General features: G+C 33.2%; 2 protein-coding genes and 1 pseudogene across 2 annotated transcripts; 2 read left to right on the top strand and 1 right to left on the bottom strand.

Moving 5' to 3' along the window:
• Window positions 1-1871: 1871 nt before the first annotated feature.
• Window positions 1872-4680, bottom strand: LOC122603257 (hydroxyacylglutathione hydrolase cytoplasmic). Its single transcript, XM_043775919.1, has 7 exons — window positions 4507-4680; window positions 4272-4394; window positions 3556-3717; window positions 3191-3269; window positions 2655-2768; window positions 2349-2525; window positions 1872-2123 (listed from the first exon to the last, which is right to left on the bottom strand). The coding sequence occupies exons 1-7, from the start codon at window positions 4551-4553 to the stop codon at window positions 2049-2051; spliced, it is 777 nt and encodes a 258-aa protein (XP_043631854.1). The 5' UTR covers window positions 4554-4680; the 3' UTR covers window positions 1872-2048.
• Window positions 4681-7144: 2464 nt separating this feature from the next.
• On the top strand, window positions 7145-8772 carry LOC122603842 (annotated as a pseudogene).
• A 2064-nt stretch (window positions 8773-10836) lies between these two features.
• On the top strand, window positions 10837-14975 carry LOC122603843. The gene is made up of 3 exons (XM_043776666.1): window positions 10837-11596; window positions 13330-13602; window positions 14485-14975. Exons 1-3 carry the CDS (start codon window positions 11066-11068, stop codon window positions 14749-14751), a joined length of 1071 nt encoding a protein of 356 aa, XP_043632601.1. The 5' UTR covers window positions 10837-11065; the 3' UTR covers window positions 14752-14975.
• The last annotated feature ends 1008 nt before the right edge of the window (window positions 14976-15983 follow it).

Here is a 15983-nt window from a genome sequence, read left to right as displayed (position 1 = left end):
ACATTATATAATTCCTAGAAGCTAAGTGTATTGTATCTAATATTATTCTTAATATCATCGATTACTAGCAACAGTTGATGCTATGAAAGTTGTAATCAATTTTTTCAAAAGATCACAAACTATATTGTTTTAATAGATGGGACATATAATATTTAGCTTTGATATCACACTTCTTCTTTCAAAAGATTGATGGTTTGACCCGTCATAGACATAACCAAATGAACATTTTATTATTTGGTATCCTGCTATCCTTGATACTTCGGTAGTTTCCTATGGCAAGCATATGGAGTTAGTTGACATCGATACTTTGTGATACTTAAGTTTTAGCAGCAAAGAGGAAGCCTAGATGGCCAACTAATGTTCGCTGAACAAGTTATATTCTTCTCGGTGTGACTAGTTTTCTATAATAAACATATTAAATCTTCAAATCTTTTTAAATTAGTAAGATTATATAGAAGATTGTTACATTGTAGGAGAAAAAACAAGAGGTATCGGATTTAAAACATTATTAAATTCTAACTAAAACATCTTAATCAAAAGACTTGACGTCTCTAGATAATCCGAACATGAAAAATCTTACCCATTTACTTGTTCATATAAACCTATGAATGAGACATGCAACACAAGTCATCTTATCTAGTAGCTAAAAGTAAATGGATAACCTGAAGAGAAATCAAGGAACTTGAAGAGTTGAAGTACCAAATAAAACTAAAAAAAAAAAAAAGAGATATCAAGACAAATGATTCAAAGTAACTTACTAAGGCCGTTTAGTTTTGTATACTTACCTTACTGATTTTCACACAATATCAACATATATATACCCCATGTATTAAGAAGGGATTTGGCATTTTGGCGGGGAAGGGTCCATAAACTTCTAAGCGATACCTTAGGCCAATTATATTTGAGTTAAAAGACTTGTCTTCCCCAGATAACTTAAATAAAAAAGATCTTTTCCACTCCCACTTCCATATGTGCCAAATTAACTTTGTTAAAGGTGGAAACTTGAAAACCTGTTGATTATTTTAAAGATAGTCTTGAAAGGAAGTGTTCCCATGAAATTAGACAGCTGATTTATCTCATGGTAACAAACTACTAACGAAGAGCAAACATAACAAGGCATACCAACTTAATTGTACTATTTGTCACGTCTTATTTAGAACAAAGGTAACCACGTTGTACTAATTGTCACCATGTTTGCAACAAAATGTATTTTCAAGTACCTCGACTTAACAGAAGCAACGAGCTGGTACTTAAACATGTCATAAGAAGCCAATCAGCCATAATGCCATATGAGTATGTATTGTCACTTAGGCCATTGGCAAGCATTAATCGTTCATTACGAGTATAATATTTGACTTTCAAAAGTCAATTATTGACTGGAAGACGAGTTTGGAATAACTAGTACTTCCAGCAGAGTGAATTGTGATGATGAAGCATTCAATTTCTTTAGTTGGAAGACTAAATACGTAGACGTCTAAAGCATACTCTAACCCTTCAAGTTTACATCAAGCAAAGAATAAATCAAAAGAATTTGAACATCTTTATGGTTCTTTTACTTCCTTCCCACTCCTTTATAATCACAACTCCCAATTTGAATCATTTACAAGGGTGATTTCAAATCATTACCCACACCGACACAATAAAGACAGGGGAATAAGCTCTACCATACCCTTTCTCCATAACCCTTCAACAGATCCAATCATCGGGTCATCTTGCTTCATTTGGATTGATAACTAAATCTCTATCAAAGGTCAAAGACCAAAAAGGGAAGGGTGTAATCCACTTAAAGGTGAGTATTACAAATCCTATTAATCATCAAATGAAGAGATTAGATAAACCTTTAGCAAACGAGAAAAGGAAATGAGATGGGATTTTGAAAGATAGACCGTGAATAGGAAAATTTATGACATATTGAACATCACAAAATTACAAGTAAACAGGATAGGCCTTTTGAAGTTTTGATGGCATACATTATTACACGCGGGGTTACATAGAAGATACAAAGGAAATATATGTGACAGAATACTAAAGAGAAGACTGTTTGGTGATTACCCTCTCCAATTATCCTTACGCTGCCTTATCTCCCGCATTGCTTCGACAGGGGACTTGCATCCAACCTTTGCCTGCAATGTGATTGAATATATGAGACCCTAGTTATTCAAAATTTAGTTAAAAATTCAGATATGCTGTATATGTTCATAAAAGTAGGATTAAATGACGGAACAAGCCGGTTCCATTTTAGTTCAAAATCTTTGTAACCATTTAGATACATTAACATTTATTATGTTGCCTTTTAACTTTTCAAGATCGTGTAGAAGTGGAAATTGATTAAATAAAAGCAGCAAGACCTGAACTTCTGGTAGATCAGCTCGCATAAACGGATTAATTTTTAATTCATCATCAATGGTGGATGGAATAGTAGGAAGCCCAGATTGCCTCTGATGCTGAGCCCATGATAGCTTTTGAGATATATTGGCATTCTCTGGTTCAACCGTTTGAGCAAACTGCAAATTTTTCACTGTATACTGAAAAACGAGAAAACACGGTCACATGGTCAGGAGAAAATAGAAAAATAAAACTTGAAAAAGGGTATATGTTTTACCACCAGATCAAGGCTTAAAAACTATAAGACAGGAAAAGAATACAAAAAGTACCTCATGGCCACAGTACACTCGAGTATGTTTTGGCAAAGAAGCCAAAGTCACACATAATGACTCATGCATCTGCTCTGCTGTGCCCTCAAAAAACTTGCCACAACCAGCAACAAACTACAAAATATAACCGATTTTTCAGAATGCTTGATGCAACCCAACAGGCACCGAAAGATTCATATTGTCTTGTTCTGTTTTTTTAGGAATGGTCAAACAAATAAGCTATAAACTATGTTTCTAACGAGGTTTGAGCAGAAACCCAAAGGGCTGCATGCATCAGTTCCTTAAAAAATAACGCAAATTTAGTCAACCAACCTGCTTCAATTTTAGCTAGTAAACTAGTTATCTACTTATCTTACAAGCCGGGAAAATATTGGCTATGCATTGAACTGAAATTCTCCCTGATTCAACCACTAAAACACCTAATACGGTGTCAAAATAATTTATTAAATAATTTGCAAGTGTCACAAAGTGCCTTGACAATTATAAGGATTGGCATGCATTTCAATGGGTATCTAAATATGTAAGGATACACCAACCAGTGTGTCGCCTGTGAACACAGCAGGGTCCTCGTCTTCTTTCGCGGTCAAATAGTAACTTATGTGTCCTTTAGTATGGCTGAAAAAGCAGTAAACCACATCAAGTTATTATTCCCATAACATGAGACACAAAATACCTATGGAAACCGCAACAGTTCCATTTCCCGATTGCCCATTAAATAGCAAAGTTTACTTTTTTTGATAAAATTTCATGCCACATAATATCTGGCTGTCGGTTGCTCTAGACCGCAAATCATCTGATACTACGGTCTTTTGTCAACAAGATTGCCCTACTTGGCTATCAATGAGGCTTTGCAACGTGGGTCACAATGAAAACAACATTGACCAGAAATAACTAAACATACCATGGTGTGTGGAGAGAGAGTATATTTATATCATCCCCAAGCGTCAACTTATCGCCATTTTCAACCTTATTAGTACACCCCTTTACATTATCAACAGAGCCACCATAAACTTTAATACCTGGCACCAACTCTTTTATCTTCTCATTCCCCCCCGCATGATCCCTATCATCATTATAACACGAAAGCCAATGCAAACATCAATAAAGGATGTTTCAAGTGTCTTTTTCTAGGTGAAAATTGTGACTTATAGAATCATATCAAAAATCATATACTCAGCTGCTTATAGTTACAAACAGTGAGGTAGTCCTATATCTATATCCATAATCAGTTTTGTAATGATTTTCCAGTCTGATCAGATGATACTGAATAACCAACTTCGAGTATCATAAAAAACGAAAAACTGATCGCAGCTACAAACCAGCACCTTCATAATTTAAACCGACAACCAATTTTAACAGACTACGAAACATGGCCTATCCTCAGCATAACAAATAAACAAACCTACTACATATCTAGAATCACATATGACATTTGTTATATAACATTTTCCACAACATAATTTTGAATTTTCGCTTTTACTTGAGACATATGGCACCGAAAGTTAACGAACTGAGCTAAATCAGTAAGATATATTGAATATCTTGTCTGGAATTATAAATAAATACAAATTTGGATTAAATAAATAAATAAAAAATAAGGTCAACAAAGTGACAAACCAGTGGTGATGAGTGGTAAGAACAAGCTTAAGATCAACGCCATGTTGTTTAGCGACTGAAAGAACCTTTTCGGGCTCGACAGGATCCACTACTGCTCCTTGTTTTGTTTTCTCATCAAAAACTCTGCCAATTAATCAATCAGTCAAGTCAGCTTATATTTAAATAAATAAATCAAAAACCAACCTACTGGAATAAATTAATAAAATTTATCTGATGATGATGATTAAGTACATACAGATAAGAGTAGTTGTCTTCCAGGCAAGGGATGTGAATCACCTTCATCTTCTTCTTCTTCTTTACGGTGTGTATTTTGTGTGATTGAATCTTTTGGTCTGTTGTGGTCGACTGGTCGTCACGGGGATGATCTCGAACAATCGGTGTGATTTGATTATGGATTTTGGGCCGGTGATTGTTGAATCTTGGGCTTAACTGCTTTTTATTACTCGTCATTTGGCGGCCCCTTTTTACAAGTTTTTAGTTTTTTTTCTTTCTATATATTATACTAGCTTAAGCACCCGAGTGATACCCGGGTAAGATTAAGTTAATTAATTAACGGTTATTTCAATTATGATATAATTAAATGTTATATATGAAAAATACGTCAATATAGTTGATTACGTAATAATCAGACATTTTTAATTACATACCCGGATACCCCTAAAAGTTATGGCAATATATAAAAAACAAATGAGAAAGTGATATCCAAAATAGAACATGAAACTAATATCAAATCAAAGTTACAAAAATCAAATAATAAAAGGATTAAAAATTTTCAACGTCTTAAGGTCTCCAGATCTAGTTTGAAAACCATCAACACATTTTCATCATTATATTGTGTTATTTCCTTGAAATCAACCAAATTTTCAAACATAGAAACATGATTAGTAGAAAGACAACTCTTTCTTGTCTGATTTGAAGGATCTAGGATACACCATAATTGTTAAAACCCATATAACCCGGAATTCGATTAACCCGATCAAATAAGTCAATTATTCAATGGCACCTAGATAAACTAAAAAAATTGCATTAGAAACACAACTAATATTTATACTTGTGAAAAATGCTTAGAGAAAGAATAACATAAAGTTTAATAATAAATAACCAATGATAAATAATTGATAATTGGAACTGTGTATAAATGGAAAACAAAAAATTATATATAAAAAAACATCCTTATTATATTTAATTTGATGAAATGAATGGTCAGCGCTTAAAATGAATGGCGATAACCGCCAATAATTTAAATAACCATAACCAATTTAAGATATGTTAGAACAATTTGGAGAACAAATAGGAAAAGCAATGATGGAAGAATATGTTCTACTGGCTTAGAAGTTTTTAAATAATTAATTTAATTTTATTAATAATAGGTATAGGTATGACATCATAAATAGATTTTTCAAAAATAAATTAATAAATGAAAAGATTATAGCTATGCTTTTTTAGTTATTATTTAGGCAAAGACTTCAGCTTTATATATGAAAAAGATATCTGAAGATTTAAAAAAAAGAAGGTTGGTTTGGGAAGACCTAAGTTCGAATCCAATAAAATGAATGTTTTACTCCTAATGAATTATAAAATCAACTGGGTTGGATCAGTGGTTGGAGCTCATGTCTCTGGAAACAGAGGTCATGAGTTCGATCCTCATGTCCAGCAAGGCTGGAGGTCCTTTTCTACCTATGGTAGAACCTGGAAACAGCCTCTCTACCTTTGGTAGGAGTAAGGCTGTCTACATATCAACCTTCCCCATAAACCGTCGAAGACGATATTGGGACCAAAAACCCATAAAAAACGGCATTAGGAGTTACTTACTTTTTTTGACTAGATATTATGAGGTTTGCTTTTAATCTATGCGGCAACATTCATCCCACAATGGATGTACCATTGAGAACAACTTTGCCATTATATTAGAATATCATTAAATATCAAGGTTATGAATAGTAACTTTTTGGATTTTTTTACACAAATAAATATTTCGAATATATATGTGATAAATGGAATAATAAACAAAAGTTGAGGTAGACCAAGTGGTCTTAGACATCACTTATTATATAGAGGGTGTGGGTTCAAGTCCCCCATCACCACTTTTTTTTTATTTTTTTTTTTAAGTTTTTTTAATCTTACCATTTCAACTTTTAAAGTTACGTATACAAACTTGATCTTTTACATATGATTAATTTGGTGTATTAGTTTAGTTTTTAATCTTACCATTTCAACTTTTCAAAGTTACATGTATAATCCTGATCTTTTACATTTTAAAAAAAATATATTTTTTTTAAGTTTTTTTAATCTTACCATTTCAACTTTTAAAGTTACGTATATAAACCTGATCTTTTACATATGATTAATTTGGTGTATTAGTTTAGTTTATTTTGTTGAAAAATTTTAGGCTTTTTAAAAAGTTTTACTTTGCAAAATTTTTACATTTTTATAGAACCTCTTAATTTATTTGTTTTTTTTGTGTTTTTTTTTTCATTATATATTCCTTAACCTTCTGTAACTTTTCTACATTTGGTTTTGTATTTGTTTTTAACCCAAATATATGGGATTCTTTTTAAATAATAAAGAAATGGGAGATAACACCTTTAATATTTTATATGCAATTAAACACATATTTCTACCGTTAACCAACTTTCTTACCCCAAAAACTTCTTAGTAAGTACCAGTATACCATAGTTCGCTTCAAAAATCGACGTCGCCCGTTAAACACATATTTCTACCGTTAACCAACTTTCTTACCCCAAAAACTTCTTGGTAAGTACCGGTATACCATAGTTCGCTTCAAAAATCGACGCCGCCCATCGGGCGGCGTCCAAACTTTCTAGTTTTCCATTACACAAAATACAGAGTCAAACACACACACACAGCCAGCAATGGCCGGCGGCGTTGAATCCACCGCCGTACTAGCTGCAACCCAATCTCTCCTCTGTCTCGTCCGTGACATCTCTAGGACCTCCGCCGGCGGATTCTCCGGCGACTTCAAGAAAGATTGTACTGACCTTTCAAGAAGAATTGCATTGTTATCTCATTTATTTGAAGAAATTAGGGACTTTAATGGTGAATTAGATAACTTTAATTCATCTTCATCTTCTTCAAATTCCTCCAATTGGGTTTCTGATTTGACAATTTCCATTCAATCTGCTAAGAAATTGTTGTCAATTGCTGCCAATTTTGATCACAAGATCTCCCCTGTAAGTTCTTATCCATTTTCTTATATATATGATTGTATTTTATAAAATAAAATAAATTCATGGTTTTAAGATGTTAAAGATTAAAACTTTAGTTTGTATCTAAAAAGGGCTAGTTTTATATAAATTTATAAATGTAAGTATAAAAATGTAGAATCTTTTATTGCTTGTTAACCAGTTAGGAAAATCTTATAAAGTCTAATTGAATAAAAAGAAAATAGAAGCTAAAAAAAGAGTCATATTTTAGTGAGTTGAAAGGATAAACAGATAAGTACTATTCTATATGGGGGTTATTATTTTATATTTTAGTTTATGAATGTATTATGTTTTGAATTGTGAATTTATTAATGTTTAAATTTGACTGAAAAAGGATGGAGCAGCCAAGAAAGTTGAATTTCAATTTCAATGTGTTACAAGGAAGTTAGAAAAAGCATTAGCAAATTTGCCATATGATCATTTTGATCTCTGAGGAAGTTCAAGAACAAGTAAGAATATTTTTATGAGTATATACTTATGGTTATTTTGTAAAGTGTAAGTTTTTTGGAAATGTTTTGAATTAGGTTGATTTAGTGAGAGGGCAGCTTAGAAGAGCAAGAGAAAGATACGGTAAATCCGTAAATTTGGTATCGCAGAAAGAGGCTAATTTGCTTAAGGAGAGTGCGATTAATGTTGTTAATCAGCTAGAAATTGAAAGAAAGGTGGAAACTTTGTCAAAGATGATCTTTTGAATGGGGATGGTCAAAACGAAGTGGTTTATTCGTCTTAGAATCCAAAGGATTCATCGGAGGCAGTTACTATGCTGAATGATGAAAATAAGAAGTCGGATACACCTGTGATTCCTGATGATTTCTTATGCCCGATTTCTCTAGAACTAATGCGGGATCCTGTGATTGTGTCCACCGGACAGGTAGATTGAATTTTCAGCTGAACTGAATGTCTTCTTGTTTTTATCAAGCGTATTGTATTCTTTCATTGATCATATATGATATCTTGCAGACTTATGAGAGATCATACATACAAAGATGGATTGATTGTGGAAATACTACGTGCCCAAAAACTCAGCAAAAGCTCCGGAATGCCACCCTAACTCCTAACTACGTGTTAAGAAGTTTAATTGGTCAATGGTGTATCAATCACAACATTGAGCAACCAACTTTACTGGCAAACCGAAGACTGAAAAGAAGTGATGGGTCGTTTCGTGATGTAAGTGAAGATATAGAAGCTATTGAATTGCTTGTATATATTAAAAACCTATGTAAATGTATAAGTACTTTATACGTGGAATGTACAAGCTTTTAAAGCATATACTAATTTTAACCAAATTTCGTTTTAACCCTTTAAATTTAAAACCAAATTTCGTTTTAATCCCCTAAAATTTTTATTTTTTAACTTTTACCCAACATTAAAGTTTTCGCTTTCATTTTTGTGACACTAAACTTTTAAATTCTCATATTTTCATCAAACAACTTTCACACAGTTTCAGTTTTACTTTTAAACATTTAGTTTTTGATTATTTTCATTTGTCTTTTTATACATATAGCGTTTCATTATACAATAACTTTTATCATCGTTACATCTTACGTTCATGTTACATTTAAAAGATTAATATAGTTATTGTTCATGTTTTTATACATCTTAATATTCTCTACATTATTTTTATTGTATTGCTACATGTTTAGTTGTTTTTTAAATGAAAGTTTTTATCTTTTAACTTGTATCCCACATCAAAATTTTGTTTTCATTTTTATTGACACTAAACTTTTGGGTTCTCAGGTTTTCAGCATACAATTTGTACACAGTTATGGTTTTACTTGTACAGATTTAGTTTTTTATTATTTTCTTCCGTATTTATACATACATACATATATATATATATAGCGTTTTTAATATATAATAATTTTCATCATTCTTACGTCTTACATTCATGAAACATTTAAAGCATTAATATAGTTATTATTTGTGTCATTATACGACTTATTATTCCTTTACAATATTCTTAATGTTATTGCTAGATAGTTAGTTGTAACTTTTAAAGTTTGAGTTCAAATATTTGACATAAATTTGTCAAAACTTTAATGTATACCCTCCGGTTTCTCAGGGCCCTTACTTTATCACTCAACTCACTTAGACGTTTGCCAAAAACGTAGCCCGTGACAACACGCAGGGTCAACAACTAGTTGAATGTTAAAAAGAAAATTATATTAAGTTTTTCACCAACTTAAAATGAAGTTATTAAATTTGATTTGCAAGACCCTTCAAACTAGCTTATTTGAATGAATCTCTATAAATATATTAAATATTTATTTTTGAAACAACTATTTGTCGCCTTTTCAAATCAAGAAAGCATTCAACCAAAATTTGAGAGCATGACGGGATCAAAATGGGTAATAGAAATAAAATGGTGTGTAATAAAATATGCTTAGGAGTTTCATAAAGTTGAATGAAATCGATAATTATCTTCAAGCTCAAGTCGATTAAAATTCTTAAAGCTTGATATTGAACCCAAGCTTGATCGATGTTTTATGTTACGTCAAACGATAACGGTCGGGTTAGTGGTCGATTACCAATTGAAAGAAAGGTGAGCTCAGGTTGTTTTTCGCTTCTTACCTATGGTGAGCAAGGAGGAGATTGCTTTTAGGATTATTATGGATGTTGAATTAAAGTATACTAGGAAATTGCTAGGTTTTGTTTTAATATAAACAAGTTTTAATATTATCAATTCTACTCGAATCGTTTTTGAGCATTTGGTCAGTGGTTGAAAGAACATCACCTCATTCAAGATGTTTTGTGTTCAGGTATTAGGGTGGACATAGAAAGTCTCTTAATAAGGGCAGAGTTTATCTCTATTAATCGTTGTACCTTTAGGTGGATGAGTATGGAGTTTTCCTTCAATCGTGTATTTTAAATAGACATTTATACTTCGAGAGAAGTCTCTAGCGCGATCTAATTAATAGAACGTATAACAGACTAGCAAAATTCACTTTTCAAAAAATAAAAACTCTAGTGGACTCATCGCATTTTTGTGTTCGGCTCTATATATAGTCATGGTCCCTTTTGATCCCTTTTTTATTTTTCTAGGCCCTTAAAAATTCTCTAAAGTTGTTTTCAACTTCATAAGTGAAGTTGAGAATATCTTGACCTTTGGGTTGAAATCAAATGTCAAGATTCAAATATGGTTTTTAAATTTTGATCTTTGATTTTAATCCAAAAGTTTAGATACCAACTTTACCTATGAAGTTGAGTTTTAACTTTATAGAATCTCAATCCCTGTATAGAATGTTGACAAAGCCGAAGCCCATTTAGTCGGATCCTCCAAGAAATAACACATTAACACACATAGTTACATTACAGTGATTTCAGTGTGACACTACTAGACTAGTCATACCGCGTCTCTGAAATCATCATAAACATATACAGTTGCTTCAAATAAAAGCCATCAAGTCAAAATCAATAGTATCTAAAAGTCAAACACACCAAAATCCATCTACTCTAATCAAATATTGATTCAATTTAATTCCCTTCAATCTCACCATCCTCATAATCGAGTTTGTGCAGTTCGTGAATCTAAATCCCCCAATTCCCAAAACTTAAAAAAAAAAAAAAATAATGTCAAAATCACCATCAATTTCCAAATCTATTTTCACTAGATTCCTTAATCACCATCATCATAATCTCGTCTCAAAACCCCCAATTTCATCTCCAATTTCTCGTTCAATATCTCGTAGTTACAGTGCAGTCCCACCATCTTTCAGACATCCTATATTTCCGCCCCAAAATTCGTCTCCAAAACTATCAGAATTGAATTTGAGTAGAAGTTATCTAGGGTTTAGGTACACTACAAATGGGGGTTCGAAATCAGGTGGGAAAGTGGATGTGAATACATTGAAAGGGAAGATTTTTAAGGAGCCTGTGAAGGTTGTGGGTAAGACGTTTTCGAGGTATAAACAGGCGGTGGGGTTGCAAATGGATGCGTTTTGGAGAAGGAATGCAGTGATATTAGTGACAGCTGGTGGTGCGTTTATATGTGTTTTGTTATGGAGGGTTATGTTTGGGATTGCTAATACTTTTATTGGGTTTTCTGAGGGTATGGCTAAGTATGGTTTTCTTGCTCTTTCTTCCGCTATCGTTGCTTTCACTGTGAGTTCTTTTTACGACTTCTTTTGTTGCGCTTTTAGTCGGCTGTTGGTTTCGTTTGATGCAATGTAGGTTGTGTAGTACTACTGTTGGAAATTTGTTACTCTTGGCATAGTATCATATTCGGACAATATATTGTTAGGCGATTTAATAGAAACTCGTGAACCTTTTGCTAGTGAAGGGAGATTTAATAGAAAGTCTTGAACCCTTTGCTAGTGAGGGACAGTTTAGTAGAATGTCGTGTCCTATTCTGTACAAGTAACATGAATTCATGTGATATATGTTTTTGACAAGGAACATAGAAGGGTAGCTTATATTATGATGTTTTGTTAGTAGTTTTGTACATGGGTTCTCTTTTGTTCATAGGCGTTATGCATTCTCTAGCCAGATTATGCCATGTAGTAGTTACTTTTTGATGGATTTTTAAGCGTATGAAGTTATTAGTAGCCCACAAGACTTGATGGAGTTTCAGAGTTCTAAGTTAGGATGTATGTCAGACGGGGTGTCATTTTTTGATCAAGAAAAGGAAAGTCTATCTTATACGCTTAATATTTATTGCTATGAGTATGAGGAATGGGGATCTGGTTTATGCTACATTCCTCGCATGTGCTTCTTCTAGGGGACATGCAAGTATGCACCACAAATAATTATTACCCGTATTTTTCTTTTTGAAGTTGGTTTATTTGGCATAGTTCTGACTTTGGCAGTTGAATGTCTTTCTCTACATCAGGTGTTTTATTTTATGAAGCCTTTGAACATCTTTTCGTGTGTTTATATTCATATGCCAACATTATTAGATCTCTAAGTAAGTGTTTATGAGTGATTTAGCATATAATATTTAGCAAGAGAGCATGTGCTATCCTCATCATGCTTGATGAATATACAACTTTAATATATCATAGCAGATTCCAACTAAAATTCTATCAAGGGTGACACTAGAATACTCGATGTGCCATTCTGAATAGGGCTTGCATTTTCATTGTCATACAAACTAGGGGGTAGGGCGGAGCTGTCAAGACTAAACTAGTTATTTAAAGGTAGCTTTTGTATTTACATCACAAGCAAGTTTATAAGATAAGCAATGTAGGTCAATCCAACCTTACCTTCCTGTTATGACTAGACCCATTTCAATCGAATTTGTGTTGACCCATTATACAGACCCCCGATCTTGCAACCTCTATATTTATATTTACATCGCAAGCAAGTTTCTAGGCAGCCGTGTATTATAGATTGAGCACAGTGTCTTTTGGGAATGTACATTGTGTTCCCCTCATCATGCTTGGTAGAACTGAAAACTGCATTCTGTCAAAGCAAATCGTAACTAGATCTCTATCTAGGGTGACATCATGCCTCACAATTAAGTGTCCCCTATGAAATCGGCTGGTTAAGAGTTTTACCATCTTTTGCCTGCTTTGTGCAAATGTCCTTACATTTTTCATTATTATTAACTTCGGGTTTGCAGGAGACTATTAGGCATTTAGGCGTAAATTAGGTGGTAAATGGTAGTTATGGTCTTTTAGTTTGATCAGTCCTTAAGACATGTTGCTTCTGAGCATACTTGTTAACTTTTATCATGAGTTCATGAGGTGTTCTAGATCGAAAATTGATAGATATTCTAATTAATTGTTCTACCAATAGTTTGTATTTTTTTAGAAAGATAACTACCAGTATTTTGTATTATGATGAAGACTCGTTCTGACTTCTGATATCATCTTCTTTTCTTTTTTGTCATTAAGGGATTGTATCTTCATTTAAGATTCAATATCAATCCTGACAAGGTTTATCGGATGGCAATGAGAAAACTTAACACCTCTGCTGACATTCTTGAAATTATGGGTGCTCCGCTCACGGGAACAGATTTAAGAGCATATGTTATGTCAGGAGGTGGTATAACACTAAAAAACTTCAAGGCAGGTCTCAGGAGCAGGCGATGTTTTCTTATTTTCCCAATACGTGGTTCTGAGATGAAAGGCTTAGTTAGTGTTGAAGTCAAGAACAAAAAAGGCCAGGTTAGTTTTTCAGTTTCTTGATTTTAACATCTTAATGTATTAGAGTGTTTTACCACATCTTTCAAGAATTTATGTTACATATTGACTTGAAACTTAAAAGAGTAAATGCTGATGCCTACCCTTGACAATCCTGATGCACGAGAGTGTGTTTTATTCCTTTTAAAGTGAAACATTTGGATCATTCTTAAAAGTACAGCTGTGTGTCCATGCGGGGCAAACAGGTATTGTTGGGTTGACCTGCCTTCAAATTTTTGTCTGTTATTATGTCAGTACTTGGTTGATATGTTTAGTGTGATTGCAAATACTATTATTAAATGATACTTTGAATGAGGTAATTTAGAAAGTTGTAAAAACTTTTAATAGTATATATTATTTGAACTTCTTTTAACCATATGACTCATTTTCACCACTATTATTTTTATTTAAACTTTGTTAGTTTACCCATTTACGCACTAGCAATAACAGATACCTCAGTTTGACCCAATCACCCAATTTCTCACAAATACGTTGAAATTCCCTCTCTAGGCTATGGCTCTAAGTTGGCATATGAACTTAAGGTACTCATAATGCAGAGTATGGTTGTTGTTTATGTGTGTGTGAAAACTGTATGTAAAAATGGGTCAATTGGAGATGCATTTTGTTTTTAAGGGGTTATTTATAGATTTAAAATTTTAGCCGAAATAAGACCGCTAAACGATGTAACTTTTAGCTCAAGTGCTTCAAATGTAAGTGAGTCAAACTGGGCCATTTTAATATAAAAACAAATCTTTACTTGTTTTGAACCTGCTCTCTGGTCCATGTTGCCACTTAAATATAGTGGTCAGTAATACACCGTGCCATATTCATGCTGTAATTTTATGGTCTGCTACTACTGTTTTGCAGTATGATATGAAATTGCTATCAGTGGACATTCCAATGGCAACGGGACCCGATCAACGTATATTCCTGATTGGAGATGAAGAAGAATATAGAGTGGGTGGTGGGTTGATATCAGAGCTAAGAGATCCTGTTGTGAAAGCAATGGCAGCAGCCAAGGAGTTTGAAGATCGTGACATAAAAGAGGACAAAGAAGATGCCGAGAAAGAACTCGAGGAAGCAGAGAGAAAACACCGCGAGGAAGTTGAAAAGATTCAAAGAGAAGCTTCATAGTCGCCCTTTTTCCCCTGCACGTTTTGTTGGTTTTTCTTCTTAATTTTAGAATGAGTTGTTCATATCCTTGTAATCGGGACAAAGGCCAAATCAAATGGAGTCAAGAATGTGACTAGGATACATTGAAAGAAAGATCTTCTAGGAAAATAAGTTTGAAATTGGCTGCATCTCAGATGAACATCTTTTTCGCAAGAATCAACTACTGCTAATATGGCTTTTCACAATTGTGTTCGACTAAAATTGTTCTTTCAAAGAAATACATGGACGGACTAGAAATTACTAGATTCTGTTGCATGAATGCTATAGCAAATATCTAGCTTTTTAATGGTGGCATTGGTGGTGGTTTGGACATGTGGAAACCATTGACTCGAAACAAGTAATTTTGTAATATGTAATTATGTCAAAATAAACTTAAGGTTGCAATGTTTGGCTGGGTTGTCAAAATAGACTTGGGCCAGGCATCATTCCTGGCTTAAGCTTCTGAAATAACTGTTGGAATAAACATGATTCCTAATCGTCCTGTGAAACCTGTAAGAACATAAAACATGATTGCTATTGATTTCGGGTTCTCATAACAAGATGATCGAGTAATAATGGGATGATAAATTCGGCTGGAACATAATGCACGAATTTAGAGAGGAGAGACACACGAAAATTAAGGTATTATGTGTGTAGGGATTAACCTCAACTTAGGGTTAATGACTCTCTATATATAAAGAGAGTATTTATACTTTAAACCCCTTTGGTGTTTAATGTGTGCACCATTAGTCCTCTTAGTTTACAATCACCTAATGAGAAACCATATACTACGTCTTTAAGAGTAAATAAGCCCATTATATATTTACTAGACATAGGGATTTCAGATATCGTCAATTATCATATCAGGAATGATACATGATCAGTGACGGTCACACTAACGTGGTTCCAACAATAACTTAATCTACAAACACGATAGCTCGACCAATAGAGCTTGTTGCATATGAATGTAGAGGAATGGAACTTATTTCTTGTCACTGTTCAACGGATGAAATGATGAATGCTGTTGGGCAAGTGAATTTGAAACACTTTATTTGTTTCGCTTATCTGAGGATGTTGAGTATATTAACATATATAGTCGATATCTTTAAATTTTAGAACCAAATCTGTAACATTAAGCTTGACACTACATTCTTGAGGGTTTTTTCATGGAATAAAAAAAAATGATAGATAATTATTTCAAATCTTCATTCTTG

This window comes from Erigeron canadensis, chromosome 6 (genome assembly GCF_010389155.1).
Source record: "Erigeron canadensis isolate Cc75 chromosome 6, C_canadensis_v1, whole genome shotgun sequence".
Classification (NCBI taxonomy): domain Eukaryota; kingdom Viridiplantae; phylum Streptophyta; class Magnoliopsida; order Asterales; family Asteraceae; genus Erigeron; species Erigeron canadensis.
Note: the sequence above shows the minus strand (reverse complement) of the source record. Positions and strands in the feature narration are given on the sequence as shown.